The 19,350-nt window shown below is 33.6% G+C and overlaps 1 protein-coding gene across 1 annotated transcript; it reads right to left on the reverse strand.

Annotated features, from left to right (window-relative positions):
- Positions 1–1,746: 1,746 nt before the first annotated feature.
- On the reverse strand, positions 1,747–18,190 carry rab10 (RAB10, member RAS oncogene family). Its single transcript, XM_015002245.2, has 6 exons — positions 17,457–18,190; positions 9,504–9,564; positions 7,420–7,558; positions 5,858–5,947; positions 3,891–3,992; positions 1,747–2,907 (listed from the first exon to the last, which is right to left on the reverse strand). The coding sequence occupies exons 1-6, from the start codon at positions 17,581–17,583 to the stop codon at positions 2,821–2,823; spliced, it is 606 nt and encodes a 201-aa protein (XP_014857731.1). The 5' UTR covers positions 17,584–18,190; the 3' UTR covers positions 1,747–2,820.
- Positions 18,191–19,350: the final 1,160 nt, after the last annotated feature.

A 19,350-nucleotide genomic window follows, 5' to 3' on the forward strand; every position in this document is an offset into this window, starting at 1 on the left:
GTTAAAATGTACATTTTTTGAGTTATTAACTACAAAGTCATTTATTTATGAATGAAGTTTGGACTAAAACCAGTTATGAAGCCAATTATTAACCAAGAGGGTGTTCTGGTTAGATGGGTGTAAACACTGGAGTCACATGAAGGAGCTGAAAAGGATCAACCTACATTGTTATATCAATGTTTAAACTTTTGTACCATTATACAACAATGTTATTAAAATTCCTAAAGTTGACTAAAACAAAAAAAAATCAAAAGTTTAATGTATTAATGATTTACAGCTTTTGTGGCTTTTCACTGAAGATGTATTAAATTAGGAGATACAGCCCAATTAGATTTGTCAGATTAAAATAACCTTCAAACGGGTATTAAAAATACTTTTCATAAAGTCCACATTTCTGTTTTTGTATTCTAAATTTAAACGTTTTTCATTAGATGTTAGAAACTGATGAAAAGTTACTTTTCAATAATGTTTCTAATTTATTGAAAGGGTCTGCATTTAATTTTTTTAAAATTGCTACACAGCTTATCTTCATAATTATTTACATTGTACAAAGACGTCTATTTTTTCCTGAGATTTTGATACCAACATGAAAAGGTGCTGACGAAAATAAGCTCCCGCCACCAGGGGGCGCCAAGTGACAATGATTTGTATATTTGCTTCAAAGAACCGTTTTTATTGCTGGTACAAATAAAAGGTTTTGTACTATTAATGACACAATAGAGATTTATGAAAAAAGTTATTTTAATTTAGTGTGCAACTATGTTGAATATTTATTAAAAGAAATAACCAGTATTCTTTTCTTAATTTTCCTTTTAATATGACGGTTTTGTTATGCAAAGTTGATTTAAATGCATTAATTGATCAAAATATGCAAGAGGAGTTCACTAGGATATAATTTGTCCCAGTCGATGTTTAACTGAAAGGTTCAAACATTTATGTACAACAAATTACTCACAATATTACAAAGTATTAGGACCAGGCTAAGAAAAAAAATTAATTACAAGAATAAAGTCATAAAGTTATAAGAAAAATGTAATAATACAAGAATAGTTGTATGACAGTAATTCAACGTAATACAAGAGTAAAGTCCTAATAATACAATAGTCGTACTCTGTCGTACGACTATTTTCATAGTAAAATGTAATATGAGAAAAGACTCAATATTACGCTGATAAAGTCGAAGTAGTGTCAGAATAAAGTACGAAAATAAACTCATTACGAAAGTAGTATGGCAATAAGTCGACGTAATGCAAGATTAAAGTCGTAATAATACGAAAATAAAGTTGTAATATTAGGAGAATAGTCGTATACTACTATTTCAATGTAGTACTTGGTAGTATGAAAATAAAAACGTCATAATAGGAGAATAAACATTAGGCGAGTAAAGTTGTACAACAATTAGTCAACGTTAATATGAGAATAAAGTTGTAAACTCAGTAGAATGAAGTAATTTTATCATGACTCCAACACTAAAATATTAACTAAAATTGATAATGTTGAACATCTTGTGAAGTTATACTTTAGAAATAACTTTTTTCTCATAATTTTACTACTTTTTTCCACTTTATTCCTGTATTTTGGCTTTATTCTTATAATTAAAAAGACAAAAATAAGCACCCAATACTCCGTCGTACAACAGTTTTAACCACTGATTTAAATTATTATTATTGTTTTTATCATCAGCGATGTTAAAAGTCACCAGCTCTGAAACCGCCTTCAAGACGCACATGATTGAGGACAAACAAGTTAACTTAAACAAGCTTATTTTTTTAATGGATCTGCAAAACTGTTTGAATTTCCAAAGAGAACTCATGTACCTCCCGCCCACAGTTACCCAGTGGCAAACGTTACACAATGTTACAGAAACGTCTCCAACCCAAAGAAACCTGCATGCAAAAAAAGTTTAAAAATAGGGGGGGGGAGGGGGGGAAGTAAAAGAAAAAACAAAACTCAAATATAAAGTAAAATAATCCATACAGATAAAAATAAAATATCAACAGGACATACTGTATAATGCCGTTCTCTTGGCTGAAGGAGAAATTCAAACGCTTTAGATTCAGTTCCACTTCTTTGTAACTGACAGATTATTGAGCTGTAATTTCATTGGGTAGATGTGGCTCCACCCACCACAAAGCCCCGCCCCTGTCTTCCATATAAGGCACAGGACAAAATAAACCCCCACATACAAAAGGAGCTAGCCACGCCTCTGTCACTTGGTAAAGAAGTGTAAATCAACAAATATGGTAAGATGACAGAAAGCCCACTAAAATGTACAAAATGTTTTTCCTATTTATATATTTTCATTTTTTATAATTTTTTTTTTTTTTGCCTGATTTTTTTTTTCTTTTTGTTTTGTTTTACGTTGAGTTCCTCTAAAGGTGAGAGCTGTGGGTGGGCGGTGTCAGGGGGAGAGAAGGAAGTGAGCTCAGGCAAAAAAAAAAAAAAAAAGAGGAAATATTACAAATATGAGAATTTAAAACAAATGACAAGAAACGTGACTGGATTTCTCCTTTTATCAGAAATAAAAATGATCATCAGATGCACGGTGGAGGAACATAAGGGAGAAGAACGGGGTGGGTGGGGCGTCGCTTCGACGAGTGAAGTGGTTTATTGTTTTATTCTGATAACGAGACAAAGTGTCAGTGTGAGAGAAAACTCATGAGACAGGTTAAGAGGGCGAGACGGTTAGAGTTAGCAGTTAAAGAGAGACTGTGTGTGTGTGTGTGTGTGTGTGTGTGTGTGTGTGTGTGTGTGAGAGAGAGAGAGAGAGAAGGTGTGTGTGTGTGTCGGTGTGTGTGCGTTAGTGTGGGTTGTTGTTGTTCAGCTGCAGCACTTGCTCTTCCAGCCTGTCACTCCACCTCCACTGCTGATGTCCACATTTTCACTGTTGGGCTCTTTTACAGGCGTCTGCAACAAAAGCAAACATCATTTTACCCCACCGCAGGTTTAGGTACTCACTGCTTACATTTACTTCAGTAACCTTTTGGGAAAAATGTACTTTTACTCGACTAATTTTACTACGAAGTATTGCTTGTCTTCTGTGAGGAAACTTTCTGGATTTTCTACCCACTGAATGAACAAACCAACATTTTTTAACCAAAAATTCACCAGATTGAATTTCTGATAAAGTTTTATATTGAAAGAAACCAATTTGGAAAATTGTTTTTTGCCTGATTTTGTCATTTGTCTAAATAATTTTGGTCTTTGAAATACCAAAAGTTCCACTTAACTTCATATTTTGGTTTGGTTTCAGAGGGAATTTTTCAGATATTAAATGATTGATAATTTGATCAGTTGCTTGTCACTTCACAGGATACGGAAATATGGATGAGACCACAAATGTGTTCATAAGAATGTGTGTGGGTACAGTTGGATAAAATAGAAAATTAATTAACCTATGTTAATTAACCATGTTATAGTAAAAGCTACTACAACATATTAAAGAAAGCTTAAAATGTCAACTCCATCATTTTATCTTAAAATATTTGTTATAATTCTGTTTGATCTTGGTAGAAGGCATCAATAATAATAATAATAAACTAAAGTAGGAAATATTGCAGCGATTTGGCAAATTAAATGGATCAATATTTAAAGGTGTCCAGCATGATTTACCAACGGAGGCATAAAACGATTGATTTTGTTTAAATATTTCTGCAATAATTTGACATTTTGCTTCTCTCCTGGTTGAATTGAAGAGAACACATCCAGGAAAACTTGCGCTGTCTTGGTGACAAAAGTCACCTGTTGCCCTTCATAATCCCCAGACTGCGCTGATCATTTATTTTATCTGAAAAGGAATGCTGCCGGACCTCCCTCACTTATCTACACAGGAACCAACTGTCTGACGTAACAAACAAACTTTGATGTGAAAAGCAAAAAGCAACACAAACCTTTCTGAGGATGTCTTCTGCTAACGTGAGGAAAGCCTTCTCGATGTTGATGTTGGCCTTAGCACTCGTCTCAAAAAACCTAATGCCATGCTCCCTTGCAATCTATGAACACAGAAAGAAAAATAAAAAAAACAGACTTGGAAGCCATGGATGTTGTTCCATGAAAGTCCAGTCTAAATATATCATCTTTGCAGGGCTGAGATCAGGTATCGCTGGTTTATTGCACAACACTCGTCAGGTGAGAAGGTGCGAGTGAGCAGCTGATGTCTCATGGTGTGAAAAGGAAACTCATTGTAATCTCTCATGGTGTGAAAAGGAAACTCATTGTAATCTCTCATGGTGTGAAAAGGAAACTCATTGTAATCTCTCATGGTGTGAAAAGGAAACTCATTGTAATCTCTCATGGTGTGAAAAGGAAACTCATTGTAATCTCTCATGGTGTGAAAAGGAAACTCATTGTAATCTCTCATGGTGTGAAAAGGAAACTCATTGTAATCTCTCATGGTGTGAAAAGGAAACTCATTGTAATCTCTCATGGTTTGAAAAGGAAACTCATTGTAATCTCTCAAGATGAGTAAAACTCAAATTTTTAACTCAAACAGTGCAAATCATCAATGAAAATGACTTGAAAATATCCTCAATCTCAAAATCCCAATTGGCACAAGAAAAATGTCACGTTTGTAACAATTAAAATATTGTGGAAAAACCTGTTTTAACATTAATTGATCTATTTTCAATTAACTATTATTTTAGTAATCGATCAATCAATTATTCTGATGATTAATCACATTTTAAAAGTCTACAGACTTTTCATTTAACCACTTAATTTTATACGATATTACAAACATTAAAATATGCAAGTAAACAATCAATTTCGGCTGCCCTTACTGATTATTTTAGTAATCGATAAATTGATTATTCTGATTAATCAGATATTTAAAAAGCAACAATCTAAAGATTTTTTTATTTAACAGCCTAAGACGTTTCTGCAATATTACAAGTACATTAAAATATGCAAGTAAACAATCAATTTCAGCTGCCATTACTGATTGTTTTAGTAATCAATTACTATGACGATTAACTGGGTAATCCACAGATTTTTCAATTAACCATTTATGATTATTTTATACAATGTTCAGACATAGAGATTAATTTTCTAAAATGAGAAAATTAATATGTTGTTGCCTGAAATACAATAGCAAAGCATTTCATTAGTGAATTTTAATTGGATGAAGACAAAACTTCGCCACATGTAGAGATTTGGGTAAAATCTTTAGAGACAAAGGCGTTTAATTGAAATGATTGTCAATCAATTACTAGTTTAGTAATCGATTAATCATTATCTGGAATATTCATCCTCAAATAAAGACAATTTGCTGAAAATAACTAATAGATTTAGAGCAGTAATTAAGTCCAAACTGTACAAAATAGATGTACATTTTGGATTTAATCGATTAATTGCAATTAATATAATTAATCGGTTCAGGCCTAATTTAATACAGCAATTCAGAAAGTTACTCCTCAAAAGTGCTGATTGCCTAAGAGCTTTTATCACCCCACTTACAGCAACAAATAACGCAATTTTAGCTGCTGGCAACATAATTAATTACCTGTAAGATCCATTTTAATGTGGATCCTTTTGGTAGCCCTTGGCTCAGCAGTAAATTATAAAGTTATTTTTGCAGGATAAATTATGTTGCGCAAAGCTTAATATAATGCAGCAAATTATGTTGTGACAATGTAGCTGTGGATTTTAAGCTGAAGCAGCTGAATCAAAATGTGAAAATGTTCTCATAGTTTGTGTTAAAAGACTATAATCTATGTGATAATCTCCAACACATCACATATGGTGAACATTTTCCCAAATGTTCTGCAATAATCTGAGCTTGAAAAGCAGCAGCAACAAATCAGCCAATCAACAGAGAGAACACTGATGGGGAACGGCTCAGGTGGGTCGATCGGCTCACCTGCTCTCCCTTGGCTTTTGGTACAACCCTCTTGTCCTCCATGTCACACTTGTTGCCTAGCAGCATTCTCTCAACATCTTCATTTGCATGCTGGAAACAGAGGAAATTGTTTCTTAGGATCCTTTTAATAAGGACAATTGCAAGATTTATTTTGCTAATAAATATCCTAAGCAAAAACAAAACTTGAGTGATATTTTTGGCATGCTGAACGTCTTCGATAATTCCCATCTAATAATCTGTCAAATCTGGACTAAATTATTGAACACTAAACTTTTTCAACGCACAAACAGCAATCTGTGACTAGATTTATTAGTTAATCCCAAATTATTATTAAAGTTGCACAGAAAAATGAGGTGAAAAAGCGACAATGCACGACAATTTAAACATAAAAGCTGTTAGAAATTCAAATATTCAAAAAATAATAATTATGCTAAATAATAGAAAACAATAAAAATTTAATATTTTTTATCCCAAAAAATTATGTCAAATCATAAACATAGTAATTTAATGTTTAATCATCATTATAAATTAAAATAAAAATAATTTAATATCAAATAAATATCTACCAATAATATTGGTTAAAAAAGGTTAAATAATAAAAATATTAATTTAATGGTTAATCATCATAAAAATACTATTTATTTAATTTAATAGTAAATCATAAAAAATAATATCAATTATACTGAGGCTACCACAAAACATCTAAAATAAATGGTAAATAATAATATAGCAATTTAAAAGGTTAATCATCAACATAAAACTATAAATAACCGTTACCAAGAGGAAGCCAAGAGTTTATTATTGAACAATAAGAAACTTAGCTTTTGCCCATACTCTAAGAATATCTTTAGCCTATTTGTATATAGTGTCGGAATATAAAAAGTATTAAAAATTGCTTGAATTACATTTAAAACTTGGTTTTTAACTGTTCAAAATGATTTAGCAATCCAGCTTGAAGTTAAAATATAAAATCTGTTACCTTCTTTAAATTTAGCGTGTCAATGGTACACTATTTTAATCTAAAACTGCGAATAGTAATCATTCTTTTATAATCTGAAACTACTTGTACATTTACTGATGTTTTAAAGGCGAAGCTCAGCTTAAATTAAAACAGACTAGTCACACTCGGTCCATCACGTCTCTCCTGCTCAATCAAATTAGTAAAAGTTGGTCAGAAACAGAAGACGTTCGTCGTGCTCCATAGTTTATTCAAACAGATTTTGTCCACTAGATTAACAACAAATAAAATAGAGAAAAGTGTTTTAAAATCTCAGCTTCTTTGGGGTTTAGAGCACCAAATGAAACGTCAACTTCTCAGCAGGAAATTCATTGTTTCCTTTCCTCTTTAAAAACAGCAACGGTGACACAAATTACAATGACAAGGTCAGATGGCCTCGCCCAGTTTGGCCCGACACTTTCCACTGAAAACGCACCGACTAGTCCTTTCTGTCCACGAGCAAAGAGTTCAGGTTGGCCTTTAAAACAAACTGCATCTAATCAACACAGATCCACTGAATTATTCCTGTTTTGTCCTGCTGGCTGCATTAGTTTCTGTTTCTCACCTCATCAATGTTGCGCAGCCATTTGCTGATGTTTTCGAAGCTCTTGGCGTTAGTGATGTCATAGACCAGCATGATGCCCATAGCGCCTCTGTAGTACGAGGTGGTGATGGTGTGGAACCGTTCCTGGCCTGCTGTGTCCCTGCACAGCAAAAGTTTCACTTAGAAATGTTACATTATCATCAAATAAATTCCAGATAATACAAAAAAATAAATAAATTGTAACATAAAATATATTTCTATACGTCTACAAACAAAAACATACAAAATTGGGTAAATTAGAGAGGAACAACATCTTATTTTTCATTTAAAATGCATATTTAAAGCTTTTTGTAATGCTTTATAAGTCATTTATGACATTTTATCACATGTTGTTTTTACAGATGCACCAATCACTTCCAATACGATATCTGAGGTTTAGTATCAACCGAACTGATACAGAAACATGGTGAATTAACTCAAAACATTTCTAATTAAGAGAGAAAGTTTTCATGTTTCACACTAAAGAACATGTGACAAACAATATAAACTAATATAGGATCCAACTTCATCAAACTGAATCATATTTTCCCAATTTAGACTAGAATCAATACGTTAAAGCTGTGAGTATGTTTGTTGTGAATTGGTTGAATTAAAATTATCTTTATTCTCCATTCATATAATTTTACTTGTTTTTAACCATGGGAGAAAATCCAGGAGCAAAATATTTTCTAATACTGCTCAAATTTAAGAAAACATCACAAATTATACTAATGGTAAATGTTGCATCGGCTTCTTCAGATAACTGACATTTTCCTTGGTACTCCAGTGTCACCATCCATCTCCCTTAGTTTCTGACTTTAGCCATTAAGATCTGTATTATCATTGTTATTGTTGGTATAAAAAGATTCCCATCTTGTATGAATGCGAATTTCAAGAACATAACCTGAAAAAGCTGAACGTTTTCAGTGTTTGATGCATCTAAAAAACAGGGGGTAAAAAATAAAAATTTCAGCATTTCACCTGCAAAAAGCCAATTAAAAAAGAAAATTGTTTTATTTCAGTGGCAACTTTCAGCATAATCTTATCTTCTAACAAGACTGTTAAGGTTCATGTGACGTTTTATGTTTAATTGAACTGGACGTGAGGAGTTAAATTCATTTAGCTCAAAGAGTTAAATGAATTGGTTTAATCCAAAACGCCAGAAGTCTAAACAAGTAGATTCCTGCAATGTTTACATGCATCCCTGCTGCAACGCAGCTGAATTAAACGGTTAATTACAGCTTCAGCATGATATCAAGTTTGGTAAAGAGCAGTTAATTAGATTCAGGGGAGTTGAAGCAAGAATGTATATAAAAACTGAAAACAAACAAACAAAAAAAAGGATAATGAAGTCTCTGTAAGCAAAACTGTCCTTCAAAAAGGGGCTGGTTGAGACCAAATACACCAGATCGAAGCTTTTTGTCGTCCAGTCTTTGGTAGAAAAAGTGACCCATAAAAAGACAATCATACAACTTATTGAGCTTATTTTAAATTAGTTGTTTAATTGATTAATTGCTAAGGCTGTTGCTGTGCACAGAACCCTAACAGCAAGATTATTGTTCACCAATTAAAACACCAAAGCCAGATGTTTGCCATGTAGAACCAGGATAAATGGAATCATTTTAATTAAAAGTCTAGATTGGATTTTATGGAAACATTTGGAAATATTTGACATAAACCAACCCAACTGGAGACGGCTCCAAGCCTGATGTAATAAGCAATAAATCCATTAAAATAAAACAAGCGGAAACATTTCCATTATTGTTTTATTCGTGTCTCTCTGTTTCTACCAAAGACTGGATGACGAAACACTTCAGCTGCTGTGCTGCACTTGGAAAGCAGACGGTTAAACTCCAGCTGGTGGAAATTATCTGTAGTGGACCAACAATGATGCAGCAAATGTCCTGATGGACTGCGGTGACCATTTCCTGTTCTTGCATAGTTCCAGGCTTGAGGGAGTTTTGTCAAACAGATGTTGTACCATGATACAAGTGAGAAACTGAAGCAGCCACACAAATAATAAAAAAGTTGGCAGTCTACAAATAAAAGCTTAAAAAAGGACTTACCAAATCTGTAGTTTGATCTTCTTTCCTTGTAATTCAACAGTTTTAATCTTGAAGTCTATTCCTGTAAAGAAAAACAGACGTGTCGGATGCATTTTACATATTTTTGCAAGTTTATCTGAGTGACAACACAAAGAAAATTGATTAACTGAAGTAGGGTTGAAATCAATTAATCAAATTCATTGTGATTAATTGGTTGAAATCGATTAATTGTCAACTGGAATATACAGACAAAAAAATATAAAAGCTATTTGGTGGGGGGAAAAAAAACATATTTAGAGCTGTAATTAAGCCAAAACTGTATAAAATATCTATAAATGTTGCATTTGAACGCATTTTATAATTTTATAATCACCCTATTCAGGCTTACTAAAGGAATTCTTATTTTCTTATTTAATATGGAACTAAATTATTTGTATATTTGCATCTTTCAATGCATTTCTAATGTATAAAAAAGGCTTGAGTGGTTAAATGAAAAATATGTAGAATGTGACATTTTTATCCAATTAATCGTCAGAATAATTGACAGATTAATTGATTACTCAAGTAATTGGTAGATGGAAGTTTATGTAGTTTTGTGGCAATTACACAAAAACAGACGAGTCAGATGAAAACCAAAGAAAGAGATTAAGGAGAAGATGAGTGGAAAAAGAAAGAACGCGTTTCGATTCTGAAGAGTTATGTTTGTTCCTTTAACCCCAACAGTTCAGGCTGAAATCGAGGTAAAAACCAAAAAAATAAATTGGGTGCACCCAGGATTGATACGATTAATCGTTTCAGTCCTACTAAATACATACATCTCCACCCTGGCATATTTATTATTTTTAGCACTGTTAGTTAAAATAAACATGCAAAACAAAACAAAAATCAAAAGATAATGATTTTGTAGATTTCAAACAATATTTCACATTATAGAAATCTTTTTCTTCCCTCTGGAAGGAGTTTAAACTAAACTTTTTTTGTTTAATAACATATAAGTGTTTTTGTTTTTAGGTGTTCTGATAGAATATAATACAAATTAATTTATGGCAGCTACTTTGGGAAGAACTGTGATATTCAATGGTTATTTTCATAAGACATTTAGGTCAAATATTGTAAAGTTAAGTGATTTAATTTTAAAAAGTATAGCACCAAAATGAAATAAACCACCATTAACACTAGTTAGAAAAGTTTTCATGATTTGGTTGAAGATCTAGTCTAAGCCCTGTGATTCATTCCTTCTTGTGAACCTCGTTTTTGGTCAGTTCTGCTTCAGTCAGGACGTTTTCCTGGTCAAAACGTTGAAGAAACAGCTGCGTTTTAGGAGGGGTGGAGTCGCAGAACAACGAAGGAACTGCCTGCCAAAATGTGACTCACCAGATATTATGGACACCCTTGGGGGAGAAGCAGTGGGAAAGAAAGTTTTAGTTGCTTCAAAAGACGCATAAATAATATAATCCGGGATGATGTATAGAGAAAAAGGGACAGTTTTATTGATAACAGTCCATTATTTTTAAACACTGGCCTCAGCATTGGGAAGTTGGGTAAAAAAGATTCACTGGAAAATGGACATACTTCCCTAAAATAGGACTTCAATGACAATCTAAGCTGAAAGAGGATCAATTCTTTCCAAACATAAATACAAGGCACTTTCCAGTTGCCGTGGAAATAAAAACCCCAGAAAGCATTTTTTAAATGACAGATCCTCAGAAAGATACTAAGGAAGAGCCAGGTCATCCTGAAGAAAAGCAGCCTGGATAATGACAGAGGGGGTTTCCCAGCCGGGTATTTTGAGAAGCAGCTGTCTCTGAAAAGGTATGAGACCTGGGCCGGAGGAAGACGACATTCCTCTTCCAGGTTTTCAGTTCTGCTCTTTACACAGTTTTCAAAGTTTGCATTTAGGGGTAGGAAGATGATTTCCATACAGCTACGCTCAGTACAGCGTTTAGAATAATTTTAAATCAAAACAACAACAATCTGGAGCCATAAACATATGTAGTCATGGTTAATACAGTCAAAGGAGAAACTTCACCACAAATCTTAATAGAGTCCATTTATCAAGTAAAGCTGCAACTAATGATTATTTTAGTGATTGATTAATCGATTGTTTAACGATTAATTAGATTTTTAAAAAGGCACATTCTGTGAATATTCTATGTAATATTAAAATACATAAAATATGCAAATAAGCAATTCAATTCCGATTTTAATTAAGAAATGCATTTATTGCCTAAAATCCAATAAATTGTTGCATTTTATTAGGTGGCATCAGATATATAATATACTATACGTGTATAAATAAATATTTATTACTAAAATTATTTATTAACTAAATGTATTTGAGGTCATAAAATCTTTATTTACTTATAAATAAATCTTTATTTATTTATTATTATATATAAAGATTTACCTAATACATGTTTATTTAGGCAATTAATAATTTTATTGCCTAAAATCCAATAAAATTTATATTAAAATAAACATTTTATTGCCAGGAATTGCTTTAATGATTTGTAGTAACAGATGCATCTGCAGTAAAAAAAAAAAAAAATCTGAAATCAAAATGTGAAAAGCTCGGTCCTTTCTGCTTATATTTTTTCCACAGAATTTAAACAAGGTAAAGATAAAACTAACATTTACTAAATGTTTTTTATTTTATCTAAAATGCTAATTGTAGATATATTTTTGGCTTTGTTAGTATTCTGAATATGTTGTTCTTTCAGCAAATTTCCTGTTTTGAGTCTATATACATCAGTTAATGATTAGTCGATTACTAAATTAGTTGATTTCAGTAATTGATTAATCACAATTAATCGTTTCAGCCCCAATTCCAAGCTCACAAAAAAATACACTTATTTATAGAATTTGGTTTTCATGCTGTTATTGTTTATATTTTATTTTGCAAGGATTTCAAGAGAATGATATGTGTTTGATTGTGCAACTTTAATATTTTATTTTGGATGGTTTTTTATGATCGAACAGTAGATAGAAAAGTAATAAGTGAAATAGCAAGTTAAAAATTAACTTATGGAATCACATTTCAAATTGCAATTATTTCCCAGGCAGCAACACTAAAAAAAAAAAATAAAAAAAAAGGCACAAAATATTTCGACTGATTCCAATGATTGCTGGGAACTTTACAAATGTAAATTAAAGGTGGAACAAAGATAAAAATGCAAGTTTCCTAAACTGAAATCAGCACCATGTGGGAGCAGTTTCTGCTAAATACCAATTTTCATGTTACAACCATCAGGGCTGAAATGCAGAAAAAACTCGAGCAGCCTTTCAGACTGCACAGCAAAAATGACATGAAACATAATTTTACACAAAAAAAACACTGCAATATTTTACACTATTTAGGAGCCAGTGGTTATAGCAGAGTGTGTAAGTGTATCCAAGTCATAAAATGTGAATTACTAATCAATTTACCTTCGGTAAATACCTAAACTTCCCCCCCCCCAAACGCAGCTGAACGTGCCAGAGGGACTCATAAAAAACACAATAAAGTTTTCCCTTTTGCACTGATTGGTAATAACTTTGAAAGTTTAGCAGTGGTTATAACTGAGTTTATTGCTGGTTATACAGAGAGAACATGTATTACGACCTGTGCGTTTCTAGTTTAACACCTGAACGGTGCGGTTATGAGAAAATGGGCCGTGCCGTTGCTTCCAGTTTATTTATGTCAAACAGGTTTCAGGTGAGATCTCCATCTAAGCTCTGCTCCTTTCACAACTAAGACATCAACAAGTTTCACCAAACAATCGACTTTAAAAAACAAACAAGACAAAAAAATATATATATATATAAAAACAATGACAACTAAAACCTGTTCTGCTGACTTTAGGCTGTTGAATTCAGTTCCACATTTCTATAAATGAAAACAGAAAACTCTGCTGCCGCTGCCAAGATCAGCAGGCCAGGGCCAAAGGTCACTCTTGTTCTTTTTTCCTCTCACTGAAAAGCCTGCTGGTCGACTGTATTTAAGAACTACAACAAAGATCTTAAAGGATTGGTTTTACTCTGCTCTTTTTAAGTAATCTTAAAAAGAGCACTTAAAAACACAATCCTACCAAGTATTTTTGTTTCTAGTAACTTTCAGCTAGATATACAAGGTTTCCCCCTGAAAACTTGGTAAGGCCGGTGGTTGGGCCGTTGTGTGTTTGAGTTAAAAATGTTTAAAGTTGACAGGAAATTTTAAAATATCATTTGATAATTATGTGTTATTGAAACATTGGAATATTATTACCTGAATACCAACTAAAAGCCTTAAAAAAATGCAAACATTGTATAAAGACTAAAAAAAATAAGCAATGCTTAGCCTGGTGGGGGCCCACAAGTAAAGCCTGGTGTCCCACCAGGCTTATAATACACTGAGGGAAACCCTGATATAGGAGTCAAAATATCCTTAATACTGATGAAAAAGTTCTAGCTTCACTGTCAGGTTTCACTTATAACTTTGAAAAGATGTCTCGTTATAAGAAAAATAATCTGCCTGTGGAACTAGAACGTTTTCATCAATGTTAAGGAATTGTTGACTTGAAACAAGCTAATATATCTTGTAAAAAGTTACAAGTTACAAAGATAATTCCTTAACTAGACCAAAAATACTTAGTAAGAGTTTGTGTTTTTGCAGTGTATTGCAAATCGTAGCAAAGATGCAGAATGAAAAGTTACTGGTAAATTACTTTTGTCTTACTTCAATTGTACCAAGATATTTGAACTAAAAACTAGACCAAAAATACTTGGTAAGAGTTTCTGTTTTTGCAGTGTAGTACAAGTCGAAGCAAAGGTGCAGAATGAAAGGCAGAAGTCTTCATGTATTGGCAAGCTCTGCAACAGCAAAGCAGTTCATGTCTCAACTACGACAAATTAATCCAACTTGGACGCCGCTGGAAACAGCTGCTTATACTCAGGATAACTTAACAAGACATAAGTTATTAAAAAGAAATGTCGAAACGAAAGCCGAGTCCAAAGGATCAGGGACAATAATGTCAGAGCACTCTAATGTTTCATTACTACTCAGCGCGGGTCTTAAGCAATAAGAGTAAATGGAGGCCTCGCTTTGGCTGCGCCGGGATTTGACATACTTTGGCACTTAACTCATGCAAGTGCGATTTTAGATGTAAGTGTAAAGTAAGGTAGAGGAAAGAGGCTGATGATGCCACCTTGGAGGATCGTTTATGACTCCCACTGGAGGATCTAAGGCATTCATACACTCACAATTCAAAGCTTCTTTGCTTTTCAGTTGCAAAAAGCTGTTTTAACTTGTAATGCTACATAAATTGCTTAAATACACCCAACAGGTTTGTTTGTTTATCCTTAAGACAACAATCAGATGTAATTCTGCAATTGTTATACAGAGTTTTGTTGATCTTATTTCAATGATTGAGTCATTAAGTCATCTTGTGTCATGTTGTGGCAACAGCTACACAGTCCTTAAAGCCAGAGAACCTGTTTATGGTTAACGTCACCTCGTCTGTAGCCAAAATATTTTAACAAAACTGACTTGTTTCCTTTATCCCCCCAACAAGGTCTCCAGTGGTATATTCTGGTTTTAATTATTCAGCTATGGCTGCAAACCAAAATCAATGTCACCTATTGGCAATATTTTACAAAACAAATGTGGATCTGTGTGCCAGTAATACTAAACTGATTTAGTTTTTTTCAAAACAAACAAATAACATGCAAAGTTTAAACTCTTTAGTTTTTTTGTATTAGGTACAGTATTTATTGACAATAAAAATGCAAACTTCTATCTAACTTAACATGTAATAATTACAGAATGCAGGCAGAGTGCAGCTGTATGTTTCTTTACAGCAGAGAAAATTTGGCTGTTCTGAAATAATTTAAGTCATGGAAACTAAAAGAGCAACTCTATCACTCTATGAAGTTTAAAAAAATAAAGTTGCCAAGCTACAAAACACATTAACATCAAACACAGACTGCAGGATGGATACATTAATAATTAGCCCAAGTAATTAACCAGCTACTATCAGATAATTATGTTTGTGTTAATCTATAGAGAGCAAAAGACTAAAAAATGCATTATGGTTACAATACTATAACTACAATAATCATTACTTTATAAAATTTTAGTAGCAGTAGAAATAAATATTGCTTTTAGGTTGTAAACAAAAACAACAACAATTTGGACTGTTTTTAATTATTAGGGATATACAATGAAACAATGATCATAATGTGAACATTTCCTACTTCTGCTCCCACTTTTGGAAGTTTTGTTTTTCTACTCTTACAACAACGAAAAATTATTTCAACATCCTCAATTACAATTCTTTGGGCGAGAGGAATCTATTTTGCTACCTAAAATAGGCTACAGTGTGTCAATAATGCTACTTTAATTTATACTTTTCAATTTTGGATGGGCAATTATTATTTCACCTATTGTTATTATGAAAAGGATACTTTATTAAGCCTTAAATCAACTGTAAAAGTAACAAGAAAATCTAATATATATTTGCAAACCCCCAAAACATTTTGAACTACTTTCCCAAAAGTGTTCAGCAACAGGTGGGGCAGGGAAGTGCTGCATTACTCCATGGCAAGAACTTTAAAGGTATAGATAGCTATAACTTTAAGTATAAAAACTTTACAGTTTAAAAACATTGGTTTGCATTAATACCGAGACAAAATATGACTGAACATAAAGATTATGAAGGTTTTAGTGGCAGATTTGCAAAACCTTAAACTGTATGTAATGATAGATTTATACCACTTTTATTATTACTGCTAAAAACGCTCTAAACTGTGTTGTATTGCATTATATTTTGATAATTTTACCTTGACATTGCTTATCCCTTTTTTGAACTCATCTTTTTTGATTTGTAACAGGTGCATTACTGGTTATTGTGCTGCAGGTTTCACAATATAATTAAAACAGATTACTTTCTATTATGAGTCCAGATTGCTAGAATCCCTGTCAAAAAACACACCTAGAATTCAATTTATTTCTTTACTTCCTGTTAGCAACATAACAAAAATGTGTAGTCCTACAAAACAAGGTTTTTATTTGTCAGAATAGAGGTACAATTTTTTTAATAACCCAAATAGTTTATGTTTTCATGCTATTTAACAAAACGACTTGATCGAATCAGTTCTCTTTTCGTCAGCTTTTCTAATCCTGACAAAATATGCATACATCTCAAAAGCGCAACAAATGATGGTAATAAATGTGGTTGACCCACTTTCTAATGTATTTGACGCATTTCTATACAATGTTATGCTAATACCTATTAAACCTGTTAGGAATAATGCTAATTTTTGTGATGAATAACAGGTTGTTATGTAAATTAACAACAAAAACCGCTGCAGCTGTTTGTTTAAAAACTACAGACATTATCTTAGCATTGTATAATTTTATTGTAATGTCCTTTCAATTGGATATATAATTCTTTTGAGTGTTGCTTGTAATGAGCTTTTATTTTGTAGCATTTACAGTGGTGGCTTTTATAAACAAATTTACATATATCTGCAAAAGATACCGTCTAAATTGTAAAAGCAAACAAAGAATATTTATTATCTGGCTGTATTGGAGAAGCTAATGCTTGTCATTTGGTTTGAGGAATAGTTTTCAGAGTTAGTCACAGTATGGCCGCCCTGCAGTGCTACCAACACGTCGTTGTTAGCCACTGACATGACAAAAAATACCTCTACATTAACTAACACTTAGAGCCGGTGTGAACGTAAACTATCACAGTGTTTTATTCACTTAAATAAGAAGCAACAAAAACAGGGGTTATGGATCATCCCATAGGTTTTTTAAAGAATAATCCGAGGCCTGGAGAAACGATGCATGCTAGCAAAGCAGCTAACCAAATATGTCCTGCCTACCATTTCCAGCTGCATGGTGGGGGTCAGACGACTTTCCCAGCAGTCAAAAACCTCCGACAGAGGTCGGAAACTATCAGCAACACCTCCAACTACAAGCCCAGTTGTGTGTGTGTCATCTGGAGTTCTTACCTATGGTAGAGATGAAGGTTGTGTTGAAGGCGTCGTCAGAGAAGCGGAACAGCACGCAGGTCTTCCCCACACCCGAGTCGCCGATCAGCAGCAGCTTGAACAGCAAGTCGTACGTCTTTTTCGCCATTGAAAAATAATTATGTGTTCACCCAGATACAAAAAGAAACAAAGGACAAACTAGCACGGCTACGTGAAGTCTAATTCCAGCTCCGTGGCCAACTTGACCAACCCGCTCCAGCCCTCCTGGCTGTTAACAGTTAACAATCTGGGATTTGTTGATTAGCTTTGGCGAGCTAGTAGTAGGCTAAAATATCACCCAAATAAAGAACCCAAATACGTGTCCAAGAAGTTGATATATCCCGAACTGTTTCTTCTCTTACAACATGAGAACAAAAAGCAAAAAAAAAAATGGTATCTCCTCCCGTGTGATTCCTCTTTTCCACTCTCTTTTCTCCCACACAGTCGGGACAAAATGGCTTCTCTCTACGTCTCTGCCCCAACTCACTCTTTCTTCAAACTAACTGCGAGCTAATTCAAATTCTCCGCACACGCCGTCATTCCAGAGCCCCGCCGAGAGCTCGACTGAGAAGAACTGGGAATAAACCAAACATGAAAGTAAATTAAATTCACTGTCTGCTAGGTGTAATTTAGCTTTTCAGATGAGATTAGAGCAGAAATACAGACGACCGCCGTCGCCTTCGAATAGGAGCCACAGCGGCGACTCCCTGGACCAATGGACACGCCTTCTCCCAACCTTCTGTCAAAATATAAGCTTTTGATTGGTTACTGAATCTGCCACTTGGTGGTATAACTTACTGTGATTGGTTGAAACTGTAAAGCTCGACCAGTCAAGGGGCGTGCTTTAGCGTGACCGATAGGCCAAATGTTACTGCGTGAATTACCCTGACATTACGGCGCAGAAGTCCCTTTGCCTCCCAGTGTGAAAACCCCCCTTTGAGCCAACATGGACGCCAGTTTCATGCGGATCTCTGACCGCTCGGGTGTGTTTTCATGGCAAGTTGGCACTTGGTGAGGTGACCATCCCAGCTGTGAGTCAGGCAAAGTGATGTCATATAAGTACTTCGGTTCTTTTTTACGGGCATTTCCCCACGATGAACCTTTGGGGTCACTTATAAAAAGCGTCGGAAGACTTTTGTTTTATTTTACAGTTGAATATTATGACAGAGGTGGAAGATTTTGCTTCAGAACTGACGCAAGTTATACCAATCTCTCTTTTTGGCGTTGAAAGTTGAACAATCGTTCTTAAAAATTTTTAAACTCATATTGTGGTCTCAAACTCATGCACCTGTGAAAGCTTACGGATCTACTATTGTGATAAAAACTTATATCAGAATCAGACTTATTGATCAAGGAATTTGATTTTGGTTCATTTGCTCTCAATAAAGATACATAAATTTGGTGATCAATTAAAAATAATTTGTTTGAAGAAGATATGTAAATATACAGCTTAATCAAAAAAAAGTCAAGGTTAAATTAGTGCAAACGAACGTAATATTGATTTAAGTGTGCATTAAGGAGTAGAAACTGCCTCCATGATGGCTCTTTTTTTTTTTTTTTTTTTTTTTTTTTTTGTCAAATACCATCAACTCAGTGGTAAAAGTCTGAATAATTTAGGTCCAGGATGTGTGGGGTCTGAAGTATTTTGTTTTATTTCCTAAAAACCCAATTCTCTAGTCATCACTGGCAATACTGACCATGCTTATTTTTGTGAAGATAAAGGATAACATAATGCTTCCAGTCTTGCCATTTATTCTCATTTGGATTTGGACCTGGTCATAGCTCTCGCTGTATGTTGGATTCCATTGTAACATGACGGATTGACCATCTTGTTGAAGAATGTAACACTTGAAATGTCGTTTCATAACCTGATCCT

Source organism: Poecilia mexicana, unplaced genomic scaffold (assembly GCF_051168715.1).
Source record: "Poecilia mexicana isolate PSO_F unplaced genomic scaffold, ASM5116871v1 scaffold_21, whole genome shotgun sequence".
Taxonomy (NCBI): Eukaryota; Metazoa; Chordata; class Actinopteri; order Cyprinodontiformes; family Poeciliidae; genus Poecilia; species Poecilia mexicana.